The sequence below is a fragment of the Pseudorasbora parva genome, chromosome 16 (assembly GCF_024679245.1).
Source record: "Pseudorasbora parva isolate DD20220531a chromosome 16, ASM2467924v1, whole genome shotgun sequence".
Lineage (NCBI taxonomy): Eukaryota > Metazoa > Chordata > Actinopteri > Cypriniformes > Gobionidae > Pseudorasbora > Pseudorasbora parva.
The window spans coordinates 4816369-4842805 of NC_090187.1; the positions used below are offsets into that span (position 1 = coordinate 4816369).

Below are 26437 nucleotides of genomic sequence, written 5' to 3' on the forward strand. Positions count from 1 at the left end.
TCTAATAGCGGTGGCTTTGGGAATGGCCTCACAGGGCAGCAAAGCATTCTGGGAATTGTAGTCTTTCATCCCCATGAGACAAAAATAAGTTTTCTGTCTTTTCTCAGTCTAGAAAGCACTAAAGTAAAAAATAATTTCACATTTCTACTACATTATTGACCCAGTTTAAATACAGATTCATCTTCCCAGCGCTGAAGTACTCCTTTAAACAGATTCACAAATTCACTATTTACGTGGCGGTATTTGCGAGCGGAAAGACTGAGTGCTTCTCCAGAGAGCAATCCTTTTATATATATATATATATATATATATATATATATTATATATATATATATATATATATATATATATATATATATATATATAAATATGTGTGTCCCTGTGTGTATTAAGCAGAGTGTACGCACATTATGCACCCGCCTATAGGCACATATTACAAACACACTCTATTAATAACACAAAAAAAACTGTGCTATTGACTTTAGTCCAGGTTTTTTCTGGTCAATGCCGCAGCCGTTTTCAGTTTCAAAAATGTTAAATACGACTCATAGGAGCGTTTACTAAAGTTGCGCTCTTATTGACAGCAGGAACCTTTTTTTTTAAAGCATTTTCTCCCTTATATATTCCCTTTTATATTATTTCAGGTTTTGCAAAGCTTAGTTGTAAAGCATTGTAATATACAAGTTTAGTTCGATCCCAGGGAACACGTGTGCTTATAAAAAGCTTCTTTTTTTTTTTTACAACTATATGTATATACTATACAACTATATATATATATATATATATATATATATATATATATATATATATATATATATATATATATATATATATATATATATATATATATATATATATATATATATATATATATATATATGGTTAAAAAGTCCACACATTGCATTAATAACATTGCATAATTTCATGACGTCAGACGTAATTGTCATTATTTTTATGCCAGCTAGAGGGCGCATTACTTTAAAACGTAAATAAAGGTCGTAATAACGTGCTTGAAAAACGACCTATAGAGTCGTTTTGGGGTTTTTTTTGGAGGACAGTTTGGCTATTTAAGTAATACGGTGCTGGACGTGATAATGATAACTGTGTTGAACTAAAACTAGCACAAAAAAAAACACTTCACGCCTGCTGTTGCATTGCTCATGATGTATGATATGGCTCAAAGTGACAGCGGCCTAATAAACCTGCTGCTGCAAATAGCAAAAGAAAATGAGAGAATCATTCACTGCTCTTCACTGGATATCTTTAGTAACTTTAAGAAGAATCAATGTATATTAATGTAAATTTATTTTTGCATTGTATTATTTAAATTCTGCACTTGCTATAGGCTAAATTGTTTATTTCATTTGCATCTTTCTCCTATTGTATTTGTCCTATTGTTTGTAATTTTATTTTGTATAGTATTTCTGACTGTTTCAACTCACTGTTGTTGGTTGACAGTAAAACTTCTCTGAAAGAACAGATTAAGGGCTTGGGGGTCTTGTGGGGGGTTTTATGAAAGCATTGACAGCGCCACCTTACAAAGTTTTCCCAGAAGTCTAGGACCGCACTGACTCACGGACACAATTACTGAACTTCAGATCACAATTAGAAGACTCATTCTCAGGAAACAGTGCCATTTATTCTTTATTTATTTATTATAGAAAATGCCATGATATTTAATAACACTTTTGAAAAAAAAGTCTCTTTTGCTGAAAAAGGCTGCATGTATTTGGTCATGTAACATCATGAAATATTATTACTTTTTAAATTAGCTGTTTTCTATTGTAATATATTATAAATGTAATTTATTTCTGTGTCCAAAGCTGAATTTTCAGCATCATTACTCCAGTCTTCAGTGTCACATGATCCTTCAGAAATCATTGTAATATGCCGATTTGCTGCTCAGGAGACATTTCTGATCATGGGCGTTGGAGGCAAATAAAAAGTTGGTGGGTCAGTAGCCCCCAGAAAAAAAAATGATTTCATAGATGTGATTTCCTAGCCTGACAAGCCAGACCCACATCAAGATGTTTTGTCTGGAAACTCACCATTGACGGCTCAATCCGAGGGGCGGGATAAACGGTTGTCTTTCAAACTCCCTCTGCACGCGATAGGATAGCGCTACAACCAACCAGAGCAATGAAGGTGAAGCAGAGCTTGTTGACAGATTAAACATTCGCCGTATCCGGTCGGCAAAACTCAGAACACATCTTCCCTTTTTAAGAATGACTTCAGTGCCGTTCTTTGTTCTAAAAGTTGAACTCCCAAGTCTTCCAGAGTCGCGGTCAAAGCTGATTCGACAGACCGCCGTTCGCCAGTTTCTGTGTTTACTAGAAGCACGCAAATGCAACTCGGCCGTCGTCATTATGGCCCCGCCCACCAACTCTATACACGATGTGATTGGCCCGGCAAGAGTTAGGCGAATACAGCTCAGGAGGATATTGAGAGTTGCTAGATGACACTCGCGGGCAGATTAGATTTGCTGCCGCTAGGGTGCGTCTAGATTTCTAGGCTAGTGATTTCCTCCATTATGGTGCGTTTGAGGCCATATCCCACGAATAAAGACCTCAAACCAGTCAATACCAATAGTCTAATAAAAAGACTATATTCATTTAACTGCCATAGAAATCAACAGTTTCACAGATAATGATAATGAACAAGTTGCATGTTTTTTATGCTCCGTGTCCAGATAGAAAAATTGCCATTTGCTAAACGATTGATTGGGCCAGACAAAATTACAGAAATCACTAAATTATGTACCGTGGCTATAGAGTAGGGGTAAGACGCATGGCATCAAGTTTTGACGTAAATCGATCAGAGGTTTGAATCCGCCTTTTCCCACACTCGCTCTACTCCCTTTTCCCATCACATATCAGATCGGAAAGGCATTTATTTTCAATAAAAAAGAGAAAATGATAGAAAAGGGGAAATAAAGCGTTTAACATGTGTTTAATAATAAGTTTCTTAATAAGTTTCTCGGTTAAGGGGTAGCCAAGGTAAACAGGCATGTGCTGATTTAGAGACGATAAAAGTGAGTGGGTCCAAAATCATTGGTCTTAAAAAGTTGGTGGGTTTTGTCCCACACACACACAGAATCGTTCCGACGCCCATGTTTCTGATTATTATCAATGTTGAAAACCATTGAGCTGCTTGACATTGTTTTGGAAACAATGAGACAATTTTTTTCAGGATTCTTTGATGAATATAAAGTTCAAAAGAACAGCATTTATTTGTAATAGAAATATTTAGCAACTTTATAAATGTCTTTAATATCACTTTTGATAATTGATTGTGTCCTTTCTGTATATTACAGTTTTTCTCGATTGCTTAAACACGTTTCTTGAAACTATGCCTCGTATTCTCAAAACTATAAACACAAATCCATAACGTCTCACCCAATTTCCCAAACAACCTATTTTCAGGTCAAAATGAAGCTCTACACTCAAAACCATTTACTCTTGCTGAAAAACCAAACTTTGCCGTCAGACAAGACACACAAGCCCTCAAAATCACACACACTACAACATAGTCTAACACACTGGTGCAATAAATTCAAAACAACATTTCCAAAACTGTTAAGTTATGTTACTTGTGGTTTCCCTCCTCACAAACCTTTTCACATGATGATCAAAAGACACAACCAATGGATACATTGGCACATTTTTATTCATTCATGTACTACACAGTACAACAACAAACAAAAACTAAAAACTAAAAAAATGATTCTGCCTCAGCCTCCCGTCTTTGGTCTGGGCCAGGCCAGAGAATCTCATCCACATCACAGGCTATAGCCCTAGCCTGGCAGAGGGGGTAAAATCCTCTTGCATGCCTGATCCACCCCTGGCACGCATCTACTGACACATGGCCTGGACGAGGTGAACAAGCATATAAGGTTCTCGATCATACACTTTCCACTAGTGTTGTAGTCAAGACCACCTAAACCGAGACCAAGACAAGACCAAGACTTTGAAGGGCCGAGACCGAGTCAAGACCAAGACCAAGACAGGCCGAGACTGAGTCAAGACCAAGACCAGTGCATGTCCCCACACTTATGATAAAATGTGGTATATGCATATGATTGGCACTTCTCTCATATGATCAACTAAACTGGCTCTAATTTCATCCGAGACTGCTTGTCTTCCTCCTCCTCCTCCTCCTCCTCCTCCTCCTCCTCCTCCTTCACCACATCCTCTTCTTCTCCCTCCTCCTTCACAATGTCCTCTTCCTCCTCCTTCACCACCCACGTCCTCTTCCTCTCCCTCCTTGACCTCTTCCTTCATTTCTTTGTGGATCCATTGTTCCAAATCTCAAATGAACTGACTCTGGCACTTTTATGTATCTTGAAAGTTCTGATTGATGTGTGTTAAATTTTGACTCTTAGTGTTTTCACCTGGGTAATTGTGTGCTAATTGAGCTAAAACTAAGCTGACTTGAGTGAACAATATTGAATGCTAGTGCTTTCTAAATGACCACATGGTCTAGGCAATGAGAAATTAAGGGATTTGTGTGTAGAGTTTTGCAGTGACAGTTTAACAAATCTGACTCAACATGAAAACAGGGAATAGTGTTTATAGTTTAGTGAAATGGGTGTGCTTTTTGATAAATGGCGTTATGGTTTTGAAATTTTAGTTCAAAAGCCTGGTTATAGTGTTTAAGCAATCGAGAAAAACTGTAATCTATATATGTGCAAACTAAATGCAGTTAAATTGTGACTTATAGTTAAACAAGCATTGTTTACTATTACACAACTACACCGCCTTTTTCCAAAAAGATTCTTTATCTACTGCAGGCTGGCATTGGAAAACAGTTCTGTTTCCTGCCATGAATGCTTATGGACAGATTTCTTCAGATCTTCTAGACCTCCTTGATTGAGACACACGTAACATTGTCAAATAAAATCGTTTTCTGAGAATGAGAACTGCTAATAAATTGAGCTAGACAACAGATTATTTGTTAATGCAGCTTTCTATGTCTGCTAAACATCCCAAAAATCACATTCACATGTGGGAATGAATGAATGAATGAGTGCATGAATGGACGGGTGGATAGTGTGAATGGAGAGATGATTATGTGAAATGATGTGTAAAAAATGCAGAGTGGCTGCATCATCATCCTTCTGTCTGTCTGTCTCATTTCAGCCGTGACAGTCGCTTTTTCTTCCTGTGTCCTTTTATTTTGTCACTCACTCTGCTGTTTTTTCTTTCTTTCTAGAGTTCAATACTTTTGCTGATGTCCTTTAAAATGTTTGATCTAAACTTGACTATCATGTTCTTCTCGCTGTTTGTGGTTGTTCTGATTTGTGTTCCGTTTTCTGATTTCTGTTTTTCTCCTCGATGCATGCTAGTCTCACAAGCGACTTTCCAAAGTAAGCATTTCTCTCTTCTGTTCTTCTCTCGCCCTTATTTACACCCGCTGTGTCTGCATACCTCCTCCAGTGATCTGTTTCGCTGTTATTGATTTGTCTTGTCTGACTCTGCCTGTTTGTGTGAATGCAAGTGTGTGTCCAAGTGTTTGTTTAAGCAAATACACAGATTCCTTTTTCTCTCCATCCGCTTTCCTGTTAGCAGCCGTGTTTGTCACCAATGATTCATTTATTCTGCATAAGAGTGTGGTAATTGGTTAAAGAGATGAAGAATTTGACTTAGGCCTGCACAGTGATGTTTAAATGATTGTTTATTGATATTATTTAAGTCTTCTCATTTGAGAATTATCTTTGGTTTCACGTTATTTTAAGGTGACGTTGTTACAGTGTAATTACACAAATAAGTACTGAGTAAATGATATAAGTGATTGTACTTATGTAGAGTTTGGTTTACGATGAGTTACTTGTAATTATTCATCATTTACTGTTATAGTAAGGACATGTAAGATGTACGTCACCTTAAAATCAGGTGTTTCCATTTATTTTTACATTTCATCCAAATTATTGCAATTTTAATGTAAGCGCAAATCAAGAGAACGTCAAATCATACGCATGATTTATTTCACCTCATCTAGTTTATTATATTTATCATGTACATTAGTACATTCTCTACATTATGGTAACTGGTAAACCCTTAAAAGTCTTCTCAAATAAAATAAAAACAGTGAAATTCCTAACATTATTTCCAATAATTTCAGAGACAACACAAATGACTGTATCGTAGCACAGATGTTGCATAAGTGTATTCATTCCACAACCACATTAAATGTAGTCGAGATTCATGTATGGATTTATTCAATGTGGTCTCATGAATATTCATATGTATCTTCCATAAAGTGTGGTACATTTACTTGCGCTTCCATAGACACTAAAATGCACAATATTGACGTATCGACAGCAGTAAAATGTATATTTTTCATATATGAAGAACTTCACAACTGTGCAAATGTGTACACTCTAAAAAATTCTGAGTAAAAAACAACCCAATGTTGCGTCAAATATGGACTAACCCAGCGATTGGGTTGTCTTAAGCAAATATTTAACCCAACCGCAGGATTAAAACAACCCAATTGCTGGGTTAGTCCATATTGGACCCAACATTGGGTTAAAACAACCCAGCATTTTTTAGAATGTATGAATCCTTATTTATGAATATTAAAATTGTGGCATTAAATATCTCTACTGTATTCAATTGTCAATATCAATGACATTATACTTTCAGTCGCATTTATTAAGCACACTTTACTCATCTACTTAGTAATAAATTATAACATTTTGCTCTGTTCTATGATTTCTGAAAGTTTGTTTTAAAGGATTACATAATGTTTAATAAGATCATACTTTAAAACCTTTAAATTAATCATTTCTGTAATCATTTAACCATTATTTATCATGTAAGATTTATTATTATTGGATAATAATATGGCCAGGGAACACTAAAGGCATTTTCTCAGTAAAGTTCTAAACTGTGACTGACAACAGAACCATAAAATACACCAAAAACACAGAATGAATTCACAAAAGTAATAATTAATAATAATATGTTACATTTATATTGCGCTTTTTTGGGTATTCAAAGCACTTTACATATAGAAGGGGATCTCCTCAACCTCACCAATGTGCAGCACCACCTGGATGATGCGACAGCAGCCATATTGCGCCAGAGCGCTCGCCACACACCAGCTGATTGGTGGAGAGGAGACAGAGTGATGAAGCCAATCAGGAGAGGGGGATTGATTAGGAGGCCATGACGATGAAAAGAGGCCAAAGAGTTTAAATTTGGCCAGATTTTTTACAGAACCCAGTCAAGAACTCGGTTTAACATCTCATCTGAAGAATGGCCATCAGTTTTATTTGTGCTCTGTAATCTAAATCTTTAGAATTAGGGATTCATGACATATATACATTTTTATGTTATCATTTGTAACCCAATAAGAAAATTTGACTGATCTATTAAGCTGATAAATAATGGATTCTTTCCTTTAGCTGAGACACTTAAGATGTGCACTGTTCACCTTGATGGGTTTTAAACTGCTTGAAATGTGATTGGAATCACTTAGAAAAGGAAAATACAGTTAAGTGCAACACGTCTGTCATATAGGCTACACTAAATTATAATGAGAACAAATTGTGTGCTTGGGACATGGCCTTTATTGGTGAAACTTTTTTTTTTGTAATCAGGGTCTCAAAAATTATATTAAAAATTTTGATTTAGATTTATCAACCAATATATCAGTTGTCAGCTTTCAAATATAAAGGGCCCTATTTAATCGATGTAAGCATATGGTCTAAAGGCGCATGGCATGTACGAATCCACTTTTGCTAATTTAATGAAATACATTTAACAAAATAGTCAATGCTCCAGGCACATGGTCCGAAAGGGTTGTATCTAGTCTCTCAATGAGTAATGAGTGTGTTGTGGGTGTAATGTGCAATAAACCAATCAGAGTCTCATCTCCCATTCTCTTATAGACACATATTACTAACGTGCCCTTTAAATAACTAAAACACATTGCACCATTGACTTTAGACCAGGGGTTTTTTTGGTCAATAGCGTAGTCGTTTTCAGTTCCTCAAAATAACAACGCTCCAACAATGCGCCTGAACACACACCTGGTTTTCAGACCAGCGTGCATTTGCTATTTAAACAACGTAGGACGTGAAAATGAAAACTGTTTCGGGCTGAAACTAGCAAAAAAACACTCACATTGCACCGGGTCTATGATAGGGTCGATAGAATTAATGTTTATCAGCCAAAAAATGCATATCGGTACATGCCTATTTAGAATCCATGTGAACTGACCCAAGTCTGTGCATTTATTCAGCAATCTTCATCTCTATTCTCAGTAGCGACCGTAAATGAAAAATCCCGCACTTACTGTGTGTATATATATACAGTCTTGTTCAAAATAACAGCAGTACAATGTGACTAACCAGAATAATCAAGGTTTTTAGTATATTTTTTATTGCTACGTGGCAAACAAGTTACCAGTAGGTTCAGTAGATTGTCAGAAAACAAACAAGACCCAGCATTCATGATATGCACGCTCTTAAGGCTGTGCAATTGGGCAATTAGTTGAATTAGTTGAAAGGGGTGTGTTCAAAAAAATAGCAGTGTGGCATTCAATCACTGAGGTCATCAATTTTGTGAAGAAACAGGTGTGAATCAGGTGGCCCCTATTTAAGGATGAAGCCAACACTTGTTGAACATGCATTTGAAAGCTGAGGAAAATGGGTCGTTCAAGACATTGTTCAGAAGAACAGCGTACTTTGATTAAAAAGTTGATTAGAGAGGGGAAAACCTATAAAGAGGTGCAAAAAATGATAGGCTGTTCAGCTAAAATGATCTCCAATGCCTTAAAATGGAGAGCAAAACCAGAGAGACGTGGAAGACAACCATCAAAATGGATAGAAGAATAACCAGAATGGCAAAGGCTCAGCCAATGATCACCTCCAGGATGATCAAAGACAGTCTGGAGTTACCTGTAAGTACTGTGACAGTTAGAAGACGTCTGTGTGAAGCTAATCTATTTTCAAGAATCCCCCGCAAAGTCCCTCTGTTAAAAAAAAGGTATGTGCAGAAGAGGTTACAATTTGCCAAAGAACACATCAACTGGCCTAAAGAGAAATGGAGGAACATTTTGTGGACTGATGAGAGTAAAATTGTTCTTTTTGGGTCCAAGGGCCACAGGCAGTTTGTGAGACGACCCCCAAACTCTGAATTCAAGCCACAGTACACAGTGAAGACAGTGAAGCATGGAGGTGCAAGCATCATGATATGGGCATGTTTCTCCTACTATGGTGTTGGGCCTATTTATCGCATACCAGGGATCATGGATCAGTTTGCATATGTTAAAATACTTGAAGAGGTCATGTTGCCCTATGCTGAAGAGGACATGCCCTTGAAACGGTTGTTTCAACAAGACAATGACCCAAAACACACTAGTAAACGGGCAAAGTCTTGGTTCCAAACCAACAAAATTAATGTTATGGAGTGGCCAGCCCAATCTCCAGACCTTAATCCAATTGAGAACTTGTGGGGTGATATCAAAAATGCTGTTTCTGAAGCAAAACCAAGAAATGTGAATGAATTGTGGAATGTTGTTAAAGAATCATGGAGTGGAATAACAGCTGAGAGGTGCCACAAGTTGGTTGACTCCATGCCACACAGATGTCAAGCAGTTTTAAAAAACTGTGGTCATACAACTAAATATTAGTTTAGTGATTCACAGGATTGCTAAATCCCAGAAAAAAAAATGTTTGTACAAAATAGTTTTGAGTTTGTACAGTCAAACAAATAGTCACTGCTATTTTTTTGAACACACCCCTTTCAACTAATTCAACTAATTGCCCAATTGCACAGCCTTAAGAGCGTGCATATCATGAATGCTGGGTCTTGTTTGTTTTCTGACAATCTACCGAACCTACTGGTAACTTGTTTGCCACGTAGCAATAAAAAATATACTAAAAACCTTGATTATTCTGGTTAGTCACATTGTACTGCTATTATTTTGAACAAGACTGTATATATAAACGCAACTGTCATGTGCGTGGCACAGGAACAAACTGAAGAATCATAATATCTGAATTGAACAACTCTAAGAAACAAGGCTGAACAGCAAGGAAAACACACTCTTACATAACGGTGACTTGACAACGAATGATTGAACAGGGAAATGAAATTGAATAATTAACTGGACACAGCTGAACTAAACTAATGAAGGTAACCAAGTGGCGGGAAACTAAGACAAAAGAAACGTGACAGAAATCAAAACACAACTGAAAGACCCAAACACAAACCGTGGCATCAAGAAGCTGTAGGACATGTTTACCGGCAGTGATATCAAACACTCATTGGCTCTCATTGCTCCGTCACAGATCACGACAGGCCGTGTTTAGGCTGATGTGCGTTTGAGTGACAAATGTGCCGCTTCACACAGTACATCGGGATAATAGCTTAAATTCTGCTCTGTACCTCATACAAAACTATTATATCCTGTCAGAGAGAATCAACTATTGTGTTTACACTTGTTCTGTCTGTTATGTTTTTCTTCATAACTGGACATATTTTATATTTCATATTTTATATAAATTGTTATTGGTAGGTTTAGAGGTAGGAGTGAGATTAGTGGCTCAAAATATCTTTTTTTAAGCTATATTGTTACTAAAATTGTAACTTTTCTGTCCATTATTTTTATATGTTATGTATATATCCTCTATCGAATGGTAAAAAGGATATTTATAAAAATATATGAAGAAATATTTTAAATGTTTTAAGCTGTAAATAAGTAATAATCTTTACATTAAAATGTTGTCAGTACGTCCATACTGTATGTTTTAGCATCTATCCAAAAACAAAAAGTTTTTTCGTATTTTACCTGTAAATGTTACGTATTAATACCTTGTTAATATGTATTAATACGTCACTGAGGAGATTTGCTTGTAGTGCATTTATTGCTGCCCAGAGAAAGCATGTGTGTGCATGGTTAAAACACTGCGTGATCTCATCATGGCCACCATCTTTGTGTATATTAAATAGCTTTTAATAGGTGATTTTCCTACACTGATATAATTCTTTACCTTATGGATAGGTGCATTCATTTATTTTGGGTTAAAAAAGTTGGTAGTTTTATAGATTTGTTTGGTATTCATATATATTTTAATAGACATGTTTTCTTTACTCAAGCCTTAGTTTTGGACTTTTATGTTATTGCATTGCAAAAAACCTTGGAATTGGGATTATTTATTAATTTTACATAACTCAGGAGCACAATATTCCTACCAAACACTGTTAAGGTAGACAGCTGACTGACACGAGCAACACAGAAGTCTTGGGTGTCATTCTTTGGGAACACACACACACACACACAAGTCACTCATAGATAACGGCATGTGCCAAATGCATAAAATGAGCTTCCAGTTTCTCTGTTTTTCTTTTTCATTCTGTTTTCATTGCTTTACAGTATGACAGATTAAACCTGATTAAAGTAAGCATTTCATGTTGTTCTTCGTTTGACCCCTGAACTGACACTATACCTTAAGTGTTACTTCATCCATGTTAGAACCCCTGAACTATTCTTCCAAGCCCTTTCTCACCCCCCTCCTCCTCCCTCCATCTCTCTCTCTCTCTCTCTCTCTCTCTCTCTCTCTCTCTCTCTCTCTCTCTCTCTCTCTCTCTCTCTCTCTCTCTCTCTCTCTCTCTTTCTCTCTCTCTCTTTCTGTCCCCATGTACACATGAAAGACCCGTCTCACACCTCTCTTGAGTTTAGATCAGATTAGCCCACATCAAACCGCCCAATCCCTGAGCCTTGACGGAATAGAGCAGTATGTGTGTTAGAAGGTCTGTGTGAGTTTATCTATAGGTTTAAAGGGTCATGGACGAGACACAACTAGAGCTGTGTGTCCAGCTAATCTTTCACAGTAACACACACACACACACACATACACACACATAATGTCCTTCTTTTAGGGGCAGTGGGCTAATTGAAGGGCTTATTAGCTGACACACACTCCTTGTCATTTTGTCTGCTCACTTAGACTATAAAACAAGTGAGCCCATCATGTGTCGTACCTCAAACTAATAATAAAGCGTGAGAAATTGTCTTCTGTATTTGCCCCTTTTTATTTCATTCAGATGGTTGTCTGTTCTATAAAAGATCAGTTAAACTAGTTCATCTCCAGTAATGCAGACTGTTTTTGGGGAGACATATATCTCACACTTCCTTTTCTGTTGGCAAGAACATTTATTTTTTCCACGTCTACCTGAGTTGTTTCCTAGGCCGGTGATCATGCCCTTAAAGACCCCATGAAATGTTTTCGACGAATGCAAATTTGTGTCCTGTGTTGATCCTTTTGAAACAGGAAGCTGGGGTCGGACACATTAAAGGGTTTGACCTTTAGTTAAAGGCACAGCCTGGCGAGTCACTTTGCAAGATCTAGTCATAATTACAAGAAATGGTCACATTTCAAGTTAGAATGTAATAATTATGAGAAATAGTCACTTTTGTAAGATATAGCCAACTATGAGGAATAAAGTCATATTGTGATACATTACAAGAAGTCATAATTAAGACTAACAAAGTTACTTTGCCAGATATAAAGTCATAATTACAAAATATGAAGTCAAATTGTGAGGCATTTTGTTATAATTACAAAAAAATTGTCACATTGTGAGATATAAAGTCATAAGTATGACTAATAAATTATTTTTGCAATATATAAAGTTATAATTATGACAAATAAAGGCACATTTTGAGACAATGTCATGATTGCAAGATATATAGTGTCATAATTATGAGAAATAGTCACTGTGAAATATAAAGTTCTAATTGACTAATGAAGTCAATTTGCAAGATATAAAGTCATAATTATAAAAAGAAAACTGAGGCAGTTATAATTATGTCTAAGTACATTTGCATGCTTTAAAGTTAATGTTAAAGTTAAAGAGTAATGAAGTAAATTTGCAAAATATTAAGTCATAATTACAAGTAATGAAGTAAATTTGCAAGCTATAAAGTCATAATTATGAGTAATGAAATCAATTAGCTAAATATTAAGTAGGGATGCACCGAATCCAGGATTTGGATTCGGCCGAATATTGAGCTTTTTGACTGGGTTCGGTTTCTGCCGAACCTAAGAATTTTTTTCCACCGAACCGAACCCGCTTGCACTACGTGATACTGGTCGAACATGATGCCGTGGTTGATTATGGCAACGTGTTTACTAGGTGGACCGTTCAAATGCAGTATGCAAATCAGCATCAGCGCTGATCTCACAAGTTACTATAGTTAGCACTTTCTGACATGAGTGACTGTCCCTCAGACTAGAAATAAACTAATATCATGAAGTATATGTTGTAAGTCAATTTGCAAGCTATAAAGTCATAATTATGAGTAATGAAGTAAATTTGCAAAATATAAAGTCATAATTATGACTAATGAGGTCAATTTACAATATATAAAGTCATAATTGTGGGAAAAAAGTCCTAATGATATAATTGAAACATTTTTAGATTACAATATTTGCCATTTAAATTCACATAAGATATGAACTAAAAATCAAGTCACAATTAGGCTACTTTAACTCTTGGTGTGGAAAAGGGCTTCCATATTCTGTTGAGCATTTGATTAGACAATGATCTGGATTTCCCTCGAAACAAGAGCTGATGTCATCGATATATTTGGTCCATTTTCCAAGAGAATGGAAATTTTAAATATGTGTATTTACTAAAAGTTTATTTGAATCATCTTTATATGTTTCTCTTTTAGCTGTAAACTAGCGTATCGATTGCCTTCAAACTATCCGATATAAACTTGCAGACGCCCGAGTGAAACAACATTCAGGATCATCTAGACTGTTGGGTTATAAATAGAGCATCAGTGATGTCAGCCCGGTACACAAACACCTCCTGAAAATTCTCTTTAAGTTTCTATTTTGGTTCGTACGGGTGTGAATTTGTCTTATTCCCATGACATTTCACCTTTGAAAGTGCTCATTTAACCATCTATTTTTATATCGATATTTGTGGAAAGGCCAAATGATGTATACACGTGTAATTATCCAGTGAAGGGAAATGTCAGTCTAACAGACTTTACCAGCTGCCACATGACAGGCCCTCAGCCAACCCTCACAGTCTGTAAATACACACTCAGTGTGAGGGGGCGTATGCAAATAATGCTCTGCATAGCAGCTCTTTTGCTCTGCTTAATATAATAATTTTCTTCTCCTTCTCTTGCAGAAAAGCCAGAGCTGGTACAACGTAAGTCACACTTCCTATTAATCGTGTGTGTGTGTGTGTGTGTGTGTGTGTGTGTGTGTGTGTGTGTGTGTGTGTGTGTGTGTGTGTGTGTGTGTGTGTGTGTGTGTGTGTGTGTGTGTGTGTGTGTGTGTGTGTGTGTGTGTGTGTGTGTGTGTGTGTGTGTGTGTGCGCGTGCGTGCGTGCGTGCGTGCGTGTGTGTGTGTTTATACTGCCACTATTGATTTTGTGCCCACCTACTTTGAAATATAAGCAGCCATATATGTTGCTATACAGTGTGTTCTTTGTGATACAGTAACATGACATTGCTTAGGCAAGGGAACAGGATAATAACATTTAATTAATTTCATTTTTATTTATTACTTAATTGTTGTTTTATAATAGGGAATATTATTTAAAGGTTGTGTTTTTTAAATAGAGAATTACTTTTAAATTGACTTAAAAGTGTGTGTGTGTGTGTGTCAGATGTGAACATTGATGTGATCAAACAAGAGTTATTGTGTTATTTTAATAATGATTTACAGATGTGTTGCTCTTTCCTCTGACATTCAGCGGTTCATCTGCAAATATTATCTGACTCACAATCTTGTTATCAATTTCCTCATATTGTACATCCATGTGTCAACGTGACTGATTACAGCCATCCGCTTCTTCAAGTTTTGGGTCACCAACATTGTTCTGCATCACATAGTGTGTCAAAAAATGTATTGCGACATACCATAATATTGATGTGGTACTATGAAGTACTTTTGCCTAACAATATTGTTGTGGTACTGTTTTCGGTAGCACTTTATTTTACAGTCTTGTTTTGAATGAACTGGGTAATAACTAGGTACTAACCCTGAACCTAGCTCTAAACCTAACCTTAACCCGTGTAGTTACCGTACACTACTGTGGGTAAGTACACTATAAGTACATTGAAAGTGCATGTACTGTATAATAAAGTGCATTCACTATTTTTAAAAAATACTTTTAATACGTCATGGTACTTTTTACGTTATATAATTAATTATCATTATAGTATAAAGCCCCACACATGAAATGCATGAAAAAAAATATGCATATCGTGGCCACAAATTAACAATTCGTTCCCATGACTTACTAATACGTCAGCATGTTTTACAAATTTGTTTGCTCGTTTTAAGGCAGTGGCTATTAAGACTGTGAAGTGAAGTGAAAATAGCAACTAGAATATTTTTACACTAAGTAAAGATAGCATATATTCTTTGCAGTAAGTATAAATAGTAGTTAGTCCCCTTGAGGGACATTTAAGGAGTACGTGGACTGGGTATTTCTCTGCAATGGGTCGCCTTTTACCATCGGCGAGAGCCAGGGGAAATACAGCGTGCCAGCCTCAGCCACCATTCCAGTGAGAGAAATTCCTGAGTCTGTTCCAGCGAGAGAGAAAACGTATTTAAAACAAACTCAAAAAGTGACACTTATAAATAGAGGCAGATACTATTTGCACAACAGTGTTGTTGTACAGTAAATGCCTTTCCGATATTATGTGATGCAAAAGGGAGTAGAGTCGAACTCGGGTCGATTTGCATTAAAACTTTCCGCCACATGCCTTACCCCTACACCATTGACACCCCTACTGTTGACAAACCTGCATCTTCTGTCATTTTGTCTAGCCCAACCAGACGTCAGTGGGCGGAGTTAGTGTAAATAGCCTCTGCCAACAAGGCAGGCTTTTGCACTTAGTGTAAATAGAAACTCTGGTTAAGTCAATTGTGTGCACGTTAAAATAATTTGTTTCCTCAGTTAACTAAATCATGGCCATGTTGTAATGATTAATTCCCTTGTTTTAGCTAAAGCACAGCAAATAACAAATTAGTACAACATGGCCATGATTTACTAAGGAACAAATGATTATATTGTGCAGATGATTTAGTAAAACAAGGGAACGAATTAGGAAATCGTGGCCATGATTCTCCTGGGGCTCCATAATACAATACAAATATAAAGTTGTTTTTATTTTTAATTTAGAGTATTAGCCACAAGAGAGCGTCATAATACCGTAATCTTTCAATCACTTTTCATTACGCAATATCTTCATTTTCCCTTCAATCCTTTATCTTTGCTTTCTTTTTCTGTCTGTGGTACTTTTTTCTGCTTCTCTCTTTCCTTCACTCTTTCTCTTCAGCATGAGAGACAGCACATTCTCAGAGTAAGCATGATTTTACACTCCACTTCCTGTTTCCTCTCACACCTATCGTCAGTATGAGGACTGAAATGAGTCTTGAAGGCTTCTGTCGTTCTAACGATGGCTTTGGCATGCGTGTGGTCCTTTAATTATGTAATCATAGCACCTTCCTTAATGAACTTTTGTTAAACCAAATGCTAAAACAGGATGCACGGCATTAATCCCCACTTGTGAAAAAGAAGTAGACTTTAGCATACTTTTAAAAAGACTGCTTATTACAGAAATAACTGACGAGCATTTATTGTAAACTAAAATATTCTGTTATGTAATTTCTATTGCTGAAGCATGTATGATATGCATTTATACATGTTATGCATATAATACAATACAGTTAAAATTATAATTAAATACTTTACATGTGCTTTAGTATGTTAGTCAACACATCAAAATAAGTGTACTTATTCTGTGAAGTTAAAATGTACTTAAACATTTAATTTGACAGTAATACAAAGTGCACTTTTTAAAAGTGTACTTAAGTGTATTAAGTAGTCATGTGTACTCTTTAAATGACCTTTTATTTCATTAATATTTTATTATATGTGTAACGGAGGCCAGCTAGTAGTAGTTGCTGTGCGAGTAAACCTCACTCCTCTGACCTCAAGAGACGCTCTAGCGACTGTCGTTAGGGGTTGCAGCCTTTAGCCTCCTAGTTAGAGCGTCCGACTCTCATGCGGGCGGACCCGGGTTCGGATCCCGGTCTGAACAGAAGGGGTTACATATGCAAGCACAGTCTTTTACAAATATACTTTTAAGATTTGAAGTGCACTACAAGTGCACATTCAATACAATAAAGCGCACTTCTTTTTCACAAGAACCTGCATGGCAGCAGCGTTAGAGAGTTACAATAAGTAGACTTTGCGTCTCTTTGATTGGCTCTGGGTCTCAGTGATGTGATGTGATTGGTTGAGTACACAGCATCTGCTAGGATGTGAGCTGTTCGATGCATACTAATGCATACTGTGCTGTTCAACAGCAGGATCTCATGCAGTGGTATTGATGTTATATTTATAGAGTGTAGTGTATTTTTGATGCATTGTCTGTGAAGTGTATGTGCATCTGTGTGTGTTCATATGGGCAGTGATGATCTCCCATGGCCCTGAGAGCTCTGTGATTACATCTCAACCGTCTTCATGAGTTCTGAGCCCGACTGACCACCAGAGTGAATGTTGGTTACTGCATTGTTGTATTGCACATTATGTTTGGTTTAGAATTATGTTTGGTTTAGAAGAGACAGCTGATTATTACAGATCACTGTCATTTGACACTGTACAGACACAAAGTTTGGATAAAGTAGTAGTTTATTTTAAGGCAGCAATTTCATGACACATTTGTTCTCGCTACTTTCGAGGTAGAATTAGGAAAGTCATAAACAGGGAGGGTGAATAGAAAGAGGTTGTGTAATGTTATCCCATAGCAGACATGTCATACAAAGGTTTTTTCATTTTATGGCTGTTATCATCACACATTTTGCACTGCACCCTTGTCATCTAAATGATGAAAGACTTTTCCTGCAGAATTCAACTCGATTTCTTCGTTATAGTTTCTTGTTATATATATATAGGTAGCTAGTTTGAGAAATGTGTCAGTGGTTGTTTTGTTGTTTTTTTCTATATTCAATGGAAGTTAATGGTCACCAACACTGTTTGGTTACCAACATTCTTCAAAGTTTTCTTTTTTTAACTCCTGCAATGGAAGTCAATTCAAGGTTTTTAGATGTGGATGTTGGTTTTGTTGACCAACATCCACATCTAGACTCTTGTAGATCTTGAAAACTGTTAAAAAGTCAGCTGAAATTCTATGGCTTTTTAATAGTATTACAGTTTGCATATAAATTAAAAGTGTAAATATTTGTGTATAGTTTTGAGCTAATTATTAATTTAAACAACGTTTAAGTCAAATTTGAACTTTTAAGTTCAAAATGCCTACTGTGAAATGGATAAAGATATTAGATATTTGGAAGAATTAAAGATTAGAGTTAAAGGTTAAGTTTACCCAAATATGAAAATGAGTCCTCCTAGGTGTATATGATATTCTCCTTTCAGACAAATACTGGCTAATCCAAGCTTTATAACGGCAGTGAATTGTTGTCTCGTTTATTAAAACCATAAAGTGCATATATCCATCATATAACTGCTCCACGCGGCTCCGGGGGTTGGTAAAGGCCTCCTGAAGCGAAGTGCAAAAAAAACTAAAATATCCATATTTAAAACTTTATAGACTGAAATAACTAACTTCATAAACAAAACTACAATGCTTGGATTAGCCAGGACTTCTAATAATATAACTCTGATTTTATTCATCTGAAAGAAGAATATCATATACACCTAGCATGACTTGACTTGACCTTTAATGAACGCTGTTGAATCGTTTGCAGTTACTATACAAATAAAAGCATAGCATAAATCTGTATTCAGATTTCAGAAGAATCATTGACATTTGTAATACAAATGCTGAGTTGTCTCATCCGTCAGCTGATCTGATATTCCTGCTGTAATGAAGATGAACGTAACTTTTAATAAGCAGGGGAAATATTCACATTGCAAGAATGTAGAGGGAGACTTTAGATATCAAACCGTTGACTAGTTAGGTAATGTTTTCTCATTGAAATCAGATGATTTCCTAATAATTAGGTCAGGGAATACTAGGGAATACCAATATGGGGTCATGTTGGCTTCATTTTGTATGACGTCATGAGCAATTGAGTCATTTATATATGTAGATTAGCATTGTGAACTGATTGAAGATGTGTTTACATGAGGAGGTGACCATAGAAACAAGCTGCTTAAAGTTTCTGTTAGGATCATTATTGACACAGCATCTGTACTGGTATTATAAATGGCTTTATTATAGATTTAGATCAAACATATAACATTACAACTTTAGTGTGCTTTAAAGGGATAGTTCACCCAAAAAACAAAAATCTGGTATACACGTATATATGTATATATATATATATATATATATATATATATATATATATATATATATATATATATATATATATATATATATATATATATATATATATATATATATATATATATATATATATATATATATATATATATATATATATATATATATATATATATATATATATATATATTGTGTCCATACAATAAAAATCAATGGTTACCAAACATTTTTGGTCAACAACATTCTTCAACGTATCTGGTGAAACATGAGGGTGAGTAAATGATGACAACATTTTCATTTTTTTGGGTGAACTATCCCTTTAAGGTTGACGTTTGCACATAAGGACCAAACTGAGTTGTGAAAGAAAGACTAACCTTAACAGATCACACCTCGAAAGTTTGCACACAAGACATGGTCTCACTTGCCACTAAAACATTAGAAAACAAAGGGATCCCCTTATGACATTATTGCAGTTGTCACACCCACTCTTGGTACCAGCCACCAGCGGCTCTCATTATTTACTCTTTTAGTTAATATGTAACCAACTTTGCATACTCATCGCCAGGAGTAAACACACTCACACACATCCAGCTCTACTTAAATCAGATAGAGCTGTTGTGCTCCAAAGTATCTGCTGAGGCTTCTGTTCTTCTCTGGATCTCCACTGGAATGTTCTCGAGTATCTTTTACTCAACTGGGAGAAACTTTACATTCACCTTTATGGTTGTTAATGCATAGCAGCTGAAGAGAGAATACTTTTGGGACAGAGATTCAAGTTGTTGCTTGCACAAGCAGAATTCCATTCTGAGAGTTATGACTGCTGCAGATCATGTGTCAGTCTTTGTTCTTGGTTATCTTTAGGTTCCTGACAGACCAAATGAGAAGGCACGAGTGAGTAGAGGTCGGGGTTGAGAGATGAAGGTGTGAATTGTACATTAGAAACGTAATTGATTAAAACAAGGACATCATAACCCAAGGAACGGACAAAGAGAGTTTCCAGATGGTCTTTATTTGTCGACGTGGTCCTTTTTACACCTGTAGAAGAAGACCATCTGAAGTCTAGCAACAGCTGCTGAATGCAAAAACATTGCAGTCTTTGATGGACTAAACTCCAAGAAAAACATTCTTTGAAAGCAAACGACTAATTTTAAATGGAGATATTAGCCATTGCATACTGAGGTAACAATTAATGATCGCTTGGCGGAAGTAACTTGATGTTCCTTCTTTATCAACTCTTTAGTCACGGCGGTTACAGCGCGGAAAAGTATGAAGAATCAAGTTGGACATGTTTACAGACGCTTTCCCAGCAGCAAACTGGAACAAACAGCAGCATAATAAAGTATCTGTCTGCCAAGGTTACTAAAGGCCACTTGCGCGCGAGTGTGTTTTTGCGAGCCACACTTGAATCATGTGGCACTAGTCAGAAGAGCCAGACACTCACACCCTGATAGAGGACGTTACACCCTGATGAACATCAGCGATAGCGGAGATATACCTTGGAGGAGCGACTGAATCTGGATACTTATTTACAGACCCATCCCAAAAAACTTACCAGGATCTTGGCATTGATGAACTGATCGATCCGCTGGCTGTAGTACGAGAGACGCACAGAGACATGGATTCATCCCTTGACTCTCAGGAGGACTGGGAGACCCTAATGGAGCTGGAGGAGGCTTTGGCGGGGTGGTTAATTCAGGGTTCAGACTGGGAGCAGGACTGGCACTGGGGCCTGAGGGACGACCCGTACCAGGATGAGGAAATACCTGCTGTGAGTCTACATAAAGATTCAACAAAAGACTAGTTTAGGGTCCACTCTTGATAGTGAAAGGGCAGTGTACAACATGAAACATGAAAATATTATTATAAATATACAATGATAGAATAACAATATTTACATTGTATACAGAATTGTACATACATTTGTTAAATGTTTTTCTTTTTTCTCTCAACATTTTATTCTAAAAAAAGATAAAAATAATAATACAAATATTTAATATATTTTATTTAATTACTCTTTAATTTGGTAGAAGTTAGCAAAAAAATGAAATTAAAATATTAAAACTTAAGTGTCAGGTCTAGATATAAATTTAATATTCCTAAGTGTACGATATTAAAATTATATCTAGACCTGACACTTAAGTTTTAATATTTTAATTTCATTTTTTTGCTAACTTCTACCAAATTAAAGTATATATCAAACACTTTTCACTCAAATTGGTTTGCTTAATATATTGGTATTATATACATTCATTACTCTTTTTTTTTTACAAAATGTTAACAGTGTCTGTCTATATATTTAATGTTAATTTCATATTTTTAAAATTTATTTTAGCAGTTAATGTATAATATAATTAGTCAGGTCAATTTATCGGATCTAACATAAAAGTTTCTGTTTGTACAATATATTAATCAAATTTAAGCACTAAATACAATATAATATAAAATAAACCATCTATTCATTATCCAAGTAATTTATTCCTATATCATATTTATATATAAATATAGTTGCCTTCATTTCTGTTTCATTCTAAAGGTATTTTTTATTTTCAAGGTATTTCGGAAAAGATTTGTTCCGTGGCAATAGTCTATCGCATTCAATATTGCATGTAAGGATCACTACGAACGACATCAAGACACCTTATCAAAGCTGAAGTGTCTGTCTGGTCTTTTCTTAGAGCATTTGGTTATTTTGCTCTGCTGTTAATGATGTAAGGTGTACTTTCACTCATTAGCAGGAGTGAAGAGTGCGTCTGTGAATGAGAAGCAGTGTGAAGTCGTCGTTTACTCCAGCGCCACAGTGGGAATGAGCTCATTGTGGTTCATCTCACGCTGCTGCATGGCAAACTAAACCAGCATTTGACTGATGATCAGCTGTGTGAAAGAGCAGAATGGCTGCTTCTTACTGAGTGTGCTCGAGTTGTGTGTGTGTGTGTGTTCCTCACCTACTGCTTGATTTGTTTTGTAGGTCCTCAGTCCCACATATAAGCAGCGTAATGAAGACTTCAGGAAGCTCTTCAAGCAGTTGCCGGACACAGAGCGTCTTATTGTGGGTAAGATGTAATCATTAACAAATAAAAGACTTACGGATATGCAATTAAATTAGCATTTAGCAATGGTAGTGTCACATAATACATTTTTGTTTTATACACTGTATGCGCACACACACACGTGTATATATATATATATGTGTGTGTGTGTGTGTGTGTGCGTGCGTGCGTGCGTGTGTGTGTGCGTGTGTGTGAGATCAGATTCAGAACGATAATCAAAGGCAGATGAAGTAGATAGAGTCCCTAAACACTTCACAGTCCTGAAGCTCATCCTGGGTCCACATTTCGTTCATCAACATTAGGCCGTTTCAATTTATATGATGTTTAATGTTGACGATCACATTATTTTATATATGCATATGCTTACATGATATCGCTTTTTTTTGTGTCTTCTTTGCTTGTGTTTTGATCGGGAGATCCAGTACTCATTCATATACCCCCTATCATATAACGGTGAAAACACGGAAACCTGGAAAATTCTGTGTTTTGTGGGGAAAGAGTTCAATCAATCAATCAATCAACTTTATTTATATAGCGCTTTTACAATCACGATTGTGTCAAAGCAGCTTCACATTGTCCAACAGGACAATATTACAACAAAATTAGATTTGGCTGTACAGTCGTTCTGGAGGAAACAGTGATGTTATCAGCTTATTTTAATTTATCATATAGAGACAATGTTGGCAGATCTGTATTATAGTTTATAGAATTAAATAAAACCTAATTCATATATTTTATTTGTATAATTAGTTGAATAACTTTGATCATAATTTTAGTGTCCTACTGGGGAGCTAAACCATTTAATGCTTTGTAAGTAATAAGCAAGATTTTAAAATGTATGCGATGTTTAATAGGGAGCCAGTGCAGTGTTGACAGAACTGGACTAATATGATCATACTTCCTGGTTCTAGTAAGAACTCTAGCTGCTGCGTTTTGGACTAGCTGGAGTTTGTTTATTAAGCGAGCAGGGCAACCACCCAGTAGAGCATTACAATAATCTAGCCTTGAGCTCATGAACGCATGTACTAACTGTTCATTTTGAATTGAAAGCATGTGCCGTAATTTAGATATATTTTTAAGATGGTAGAATGCGGTTTTACAGATGCTAGAAACGTGGCTTTCAAATGAGAGATTGGTATCAAAGAGCACAGCCAGGTTCCTCACTGACGACAAGGCCTTGACAGAGCAGTCATCGAGTGTTAGACAGTATTCTAGGTTACTACTTGTGGAGCTTTTCTGTCCAATAATTAAAAAAAGTTAATATTTATCAAATTTTTAATTATTCAAATGTTCCAAAAAATTATATGAAAGGTCAGTTTGGCTTTAAATGAATGTATAATTAATATCTCATTTATATATATTTTTTCTCCTTTTATTTGGAACTTCATGGATGCAAAATGAAATATAAGAAAAAATAAATAAAAAATGTTGACCTTTTCCTCTCACTGTCAGACTACTCCTGCGCTCTCCAGCGGGACATTCTCCTGCAGGGCCGCCTCTACCTCTCCGAAAACTGGATCTGTTTTTATAGCAACATCTTTCGCTGGGAGACACTGGTATGATTTACTTTGAAATACCTCTAATTTTTTATTTATTTATTTATTTATTTATTTATTTATTTATTTATTTATTTATTTATTTAGGGGGGGGGGGGTATTACTATTCATGCAGAGTGTAATATAGCTGTTTGTGAATGTAAAAGGTCTGCAAAGTTTCCCCGATCAGGGCAGAGCAGGCTCACTGAATCCAGGGGTTTAGAGAGACCAAATCTTTTATCGAACCATTTCAGATACTGAGAAAAAGAGCTGATACTGCAATGTATATTATCAGAAAATGAAAGTGTTTTTTGACCTTACATGAATGAAAACTGATTGTAGGAGACCTCTAAAACAAAATGAAGAACCTTTAATATAGCATAAAGGGGACACTTTAACTAAAACTTTTTAGATGGAAGAAGAGTTATGTTGTGTTGTTCTGTTGCATGTGTGAACAGCTTACAGTTCGGCTGAAAGACATCTGCTCCATGACGAAAGAGAAAACAGCGCGTCTGATTCCCAATGCCATCCAGCTGTGCACGGACACTGAGAAGGTGAGAGACACACAGCCGCACTCAGATGCTACTGCACACGTTTACACATTCACTTAAGTTGTTCTTGATCTTCCCTTCAGCACTTCTTCACATCGTTTGGTGCGAGAGACAGGACTTACATGATGATGTTCAGACTTTGGCAGAATGCACTGCTGGACAAGGTGAGAATACACACATGGTAATGTTGCCATAATTATACTTATTATAAAAAAAAAAACTATGACCAATCAGTGATGTTTAAGTTAATCCACTCACTGCTCAAATGTGTTTTTCTTCAGTATTGCATGCTTGTAAATCTTTTCATTATAACCAACAATGTGTAAATGCGATGTAAATGAGATAAGCCAGTTTTTTTTATTACTATGACAGAATATTTTGCGAGAGTCCACGGAAAGCACAGAAATATTTTACAGTGAAGTTAGTGAACTGTTAGTGAACTATTGATTGACAGCTTCAGTAATTATTAAAGGAGCTCACATCTCTTTTTCATGCTTTCATAATATGTCAATTTATTATTTACAAATCATTTATTTTATCATCAGTAATTAACTGATTTCATTTGATTGATTGATTTTTTTATAGTTGGATAAAATTGATAAGTAGTGGAGTGATGAAAGGCTATAAAGGAAAGGTTGAGAGGAGAGCGCTTATATGGAGCCATTCTGGCTTGGGCAGGTTTCATTGACTAACATAAAATATCCCAATAGAATATTCCAAATTAATTAGAATTAGAACAAGAGAACAAACTCATCTGCATAAGAACGTGTTGTGAATTAGGCTGAATTTCCATAAGAATGTGTGCGTATAAATTTGAATAATCCACACAGTGACTAGTGAATTACTTGTGTAGAACATTTTAAGCAATATTAGATTTGTTATATATCTGAGCTCATAATGACAGCCGTTTCTGTGTGCAGCCCCTCTGCCCTAAAGAGCTCTGGCACTTTGTACATCAGTGCTACGGCAATGAGCTCGGACTCACGAGCGACGACGAAGACTACGTGCCGCCTGATGATGATTTCAACACAATGGGGTGAGTTAAACATGCTTCTGTAGGGCTGTCCCCCAAATAAAGATTTTTCTAGTCAACTAGTTTTCGTTCATTTAAGCCATTAGTCGACAAATCACACATTTGTTATACTCATTTCTGTCATGTAAACTCTTGGAAAGATTGGCATGATAAAAGAGATAATGTATATGGCAGTGTTAATGGGGTCCTATAATGCCACGTCTCAGTTGTCCTGTGTCTGCAAAAAATACACAGCAGATTATTTATTATAGGATGTTTTGAAAGCCCCTGTTTGTGTGGCAGCAAAAACACGCTGTTTTCACCTGTGTCTCTTTAAATGCAAATGAGCTGCTGTTCCCCGCCCCCATAGGGCGGAGCCTTTAAAGCTCACTAGTTTGGATAAATGACAACAACAACTGGAGTGTGGAGAACCAGCAGATTATGGGGCAGGAATAATATAATAAGATCCCCTTCCTACATCACAAGGGGAGTGAAATCTGAGCAGCTCGTTTTTTCACACGCTTGCAGAGAAAGTCTTACCAAAAAAAAGTTACTAGGTTGTCTTTTTCACTTTATCTGGGTTCCTGATTATAGCACTTAATCAGGTAATTTCAGTAAATCACACACATTGGTTGGCAGTATATACTGTCTGAAAATTTTAAGTGCTTTCTGCAAAGATAAATTTAATGATGCCAACTCGTCATTGCCACAGTATGGTGGATGCGCCAATGGACGTTAAGTTAAACATGTCATGTAAGAAAAAGTACTTAAGAAGACTTTGATATGAGCCTAATAATAGCGCTCGTTTATCTAGGTTAACGTTTGAGTGAGTGGCTAACGTTGGACTACTACTTACTTTCAAATGTCTCTTTCATGTTCCAACATACTGTAATTACCACATGGACCAGCCGTGTTAACAATGACCTTGACATGACTCTGCCACTTCCTGTGGAGTTTAACCAGCTAATTAAAACTTGGTTGACTAGGGTGCTT

General features: G+C 36.2%; 1 protein-coding gene across 22 annotated transcripts in view; it reads left to right on the forward strand.

The window, feature by feature from the left end:
- The window catches only part of gramd1bb (GRAM domain containing 1Bb), a 214759-nt gene that overhangs the window by 171549 nt on the left and 16773 nt on the right, over nucleotides 1-26437 (forward strand). For 13 of the 22 annotated variants that reach the window (XM_067420124.1, XM_067420126.1, XM_067420125.1 and 10 more), the window contains 8 exons: nucleotides 5345-5365; nucleotides 14160-14180; nucleotides 16324-16347; nucleotides 22265-22349; nucleotides 23799-23902; nucleotides 24340-24435; nucleotides 24516-24596; nucleotides 25353-25468. In XM_067420124.1, coding sequence (XP_067276225.1) covers nucleotides 5345-5365; nucleotides 14160-14180; nucleotides 16324-16347; nucleotides 22265-22349; nucleotides 23799-23902; nucleotides 24340-24435; nucleotides 24516-24596; nucleotides 25353-25468 — 548 coding nt within the window. The remainder of the gene's footprint in view (nucleotides 1-5344; nucleotides 5366-14159; nucleotides 14181-16323; nucleotides 16348-22264; nucleotides 22350-23798; nucleotides 23903-24339; nucleotides 24436-24515; nucleotides 24597-25352; nucleotides 25469-26437) is intronic. The other 9 variants (XM_067420117.1, XM_067420120.1, XM_067420130.1 and 6 more) reach the window with 3 other exon arrangements.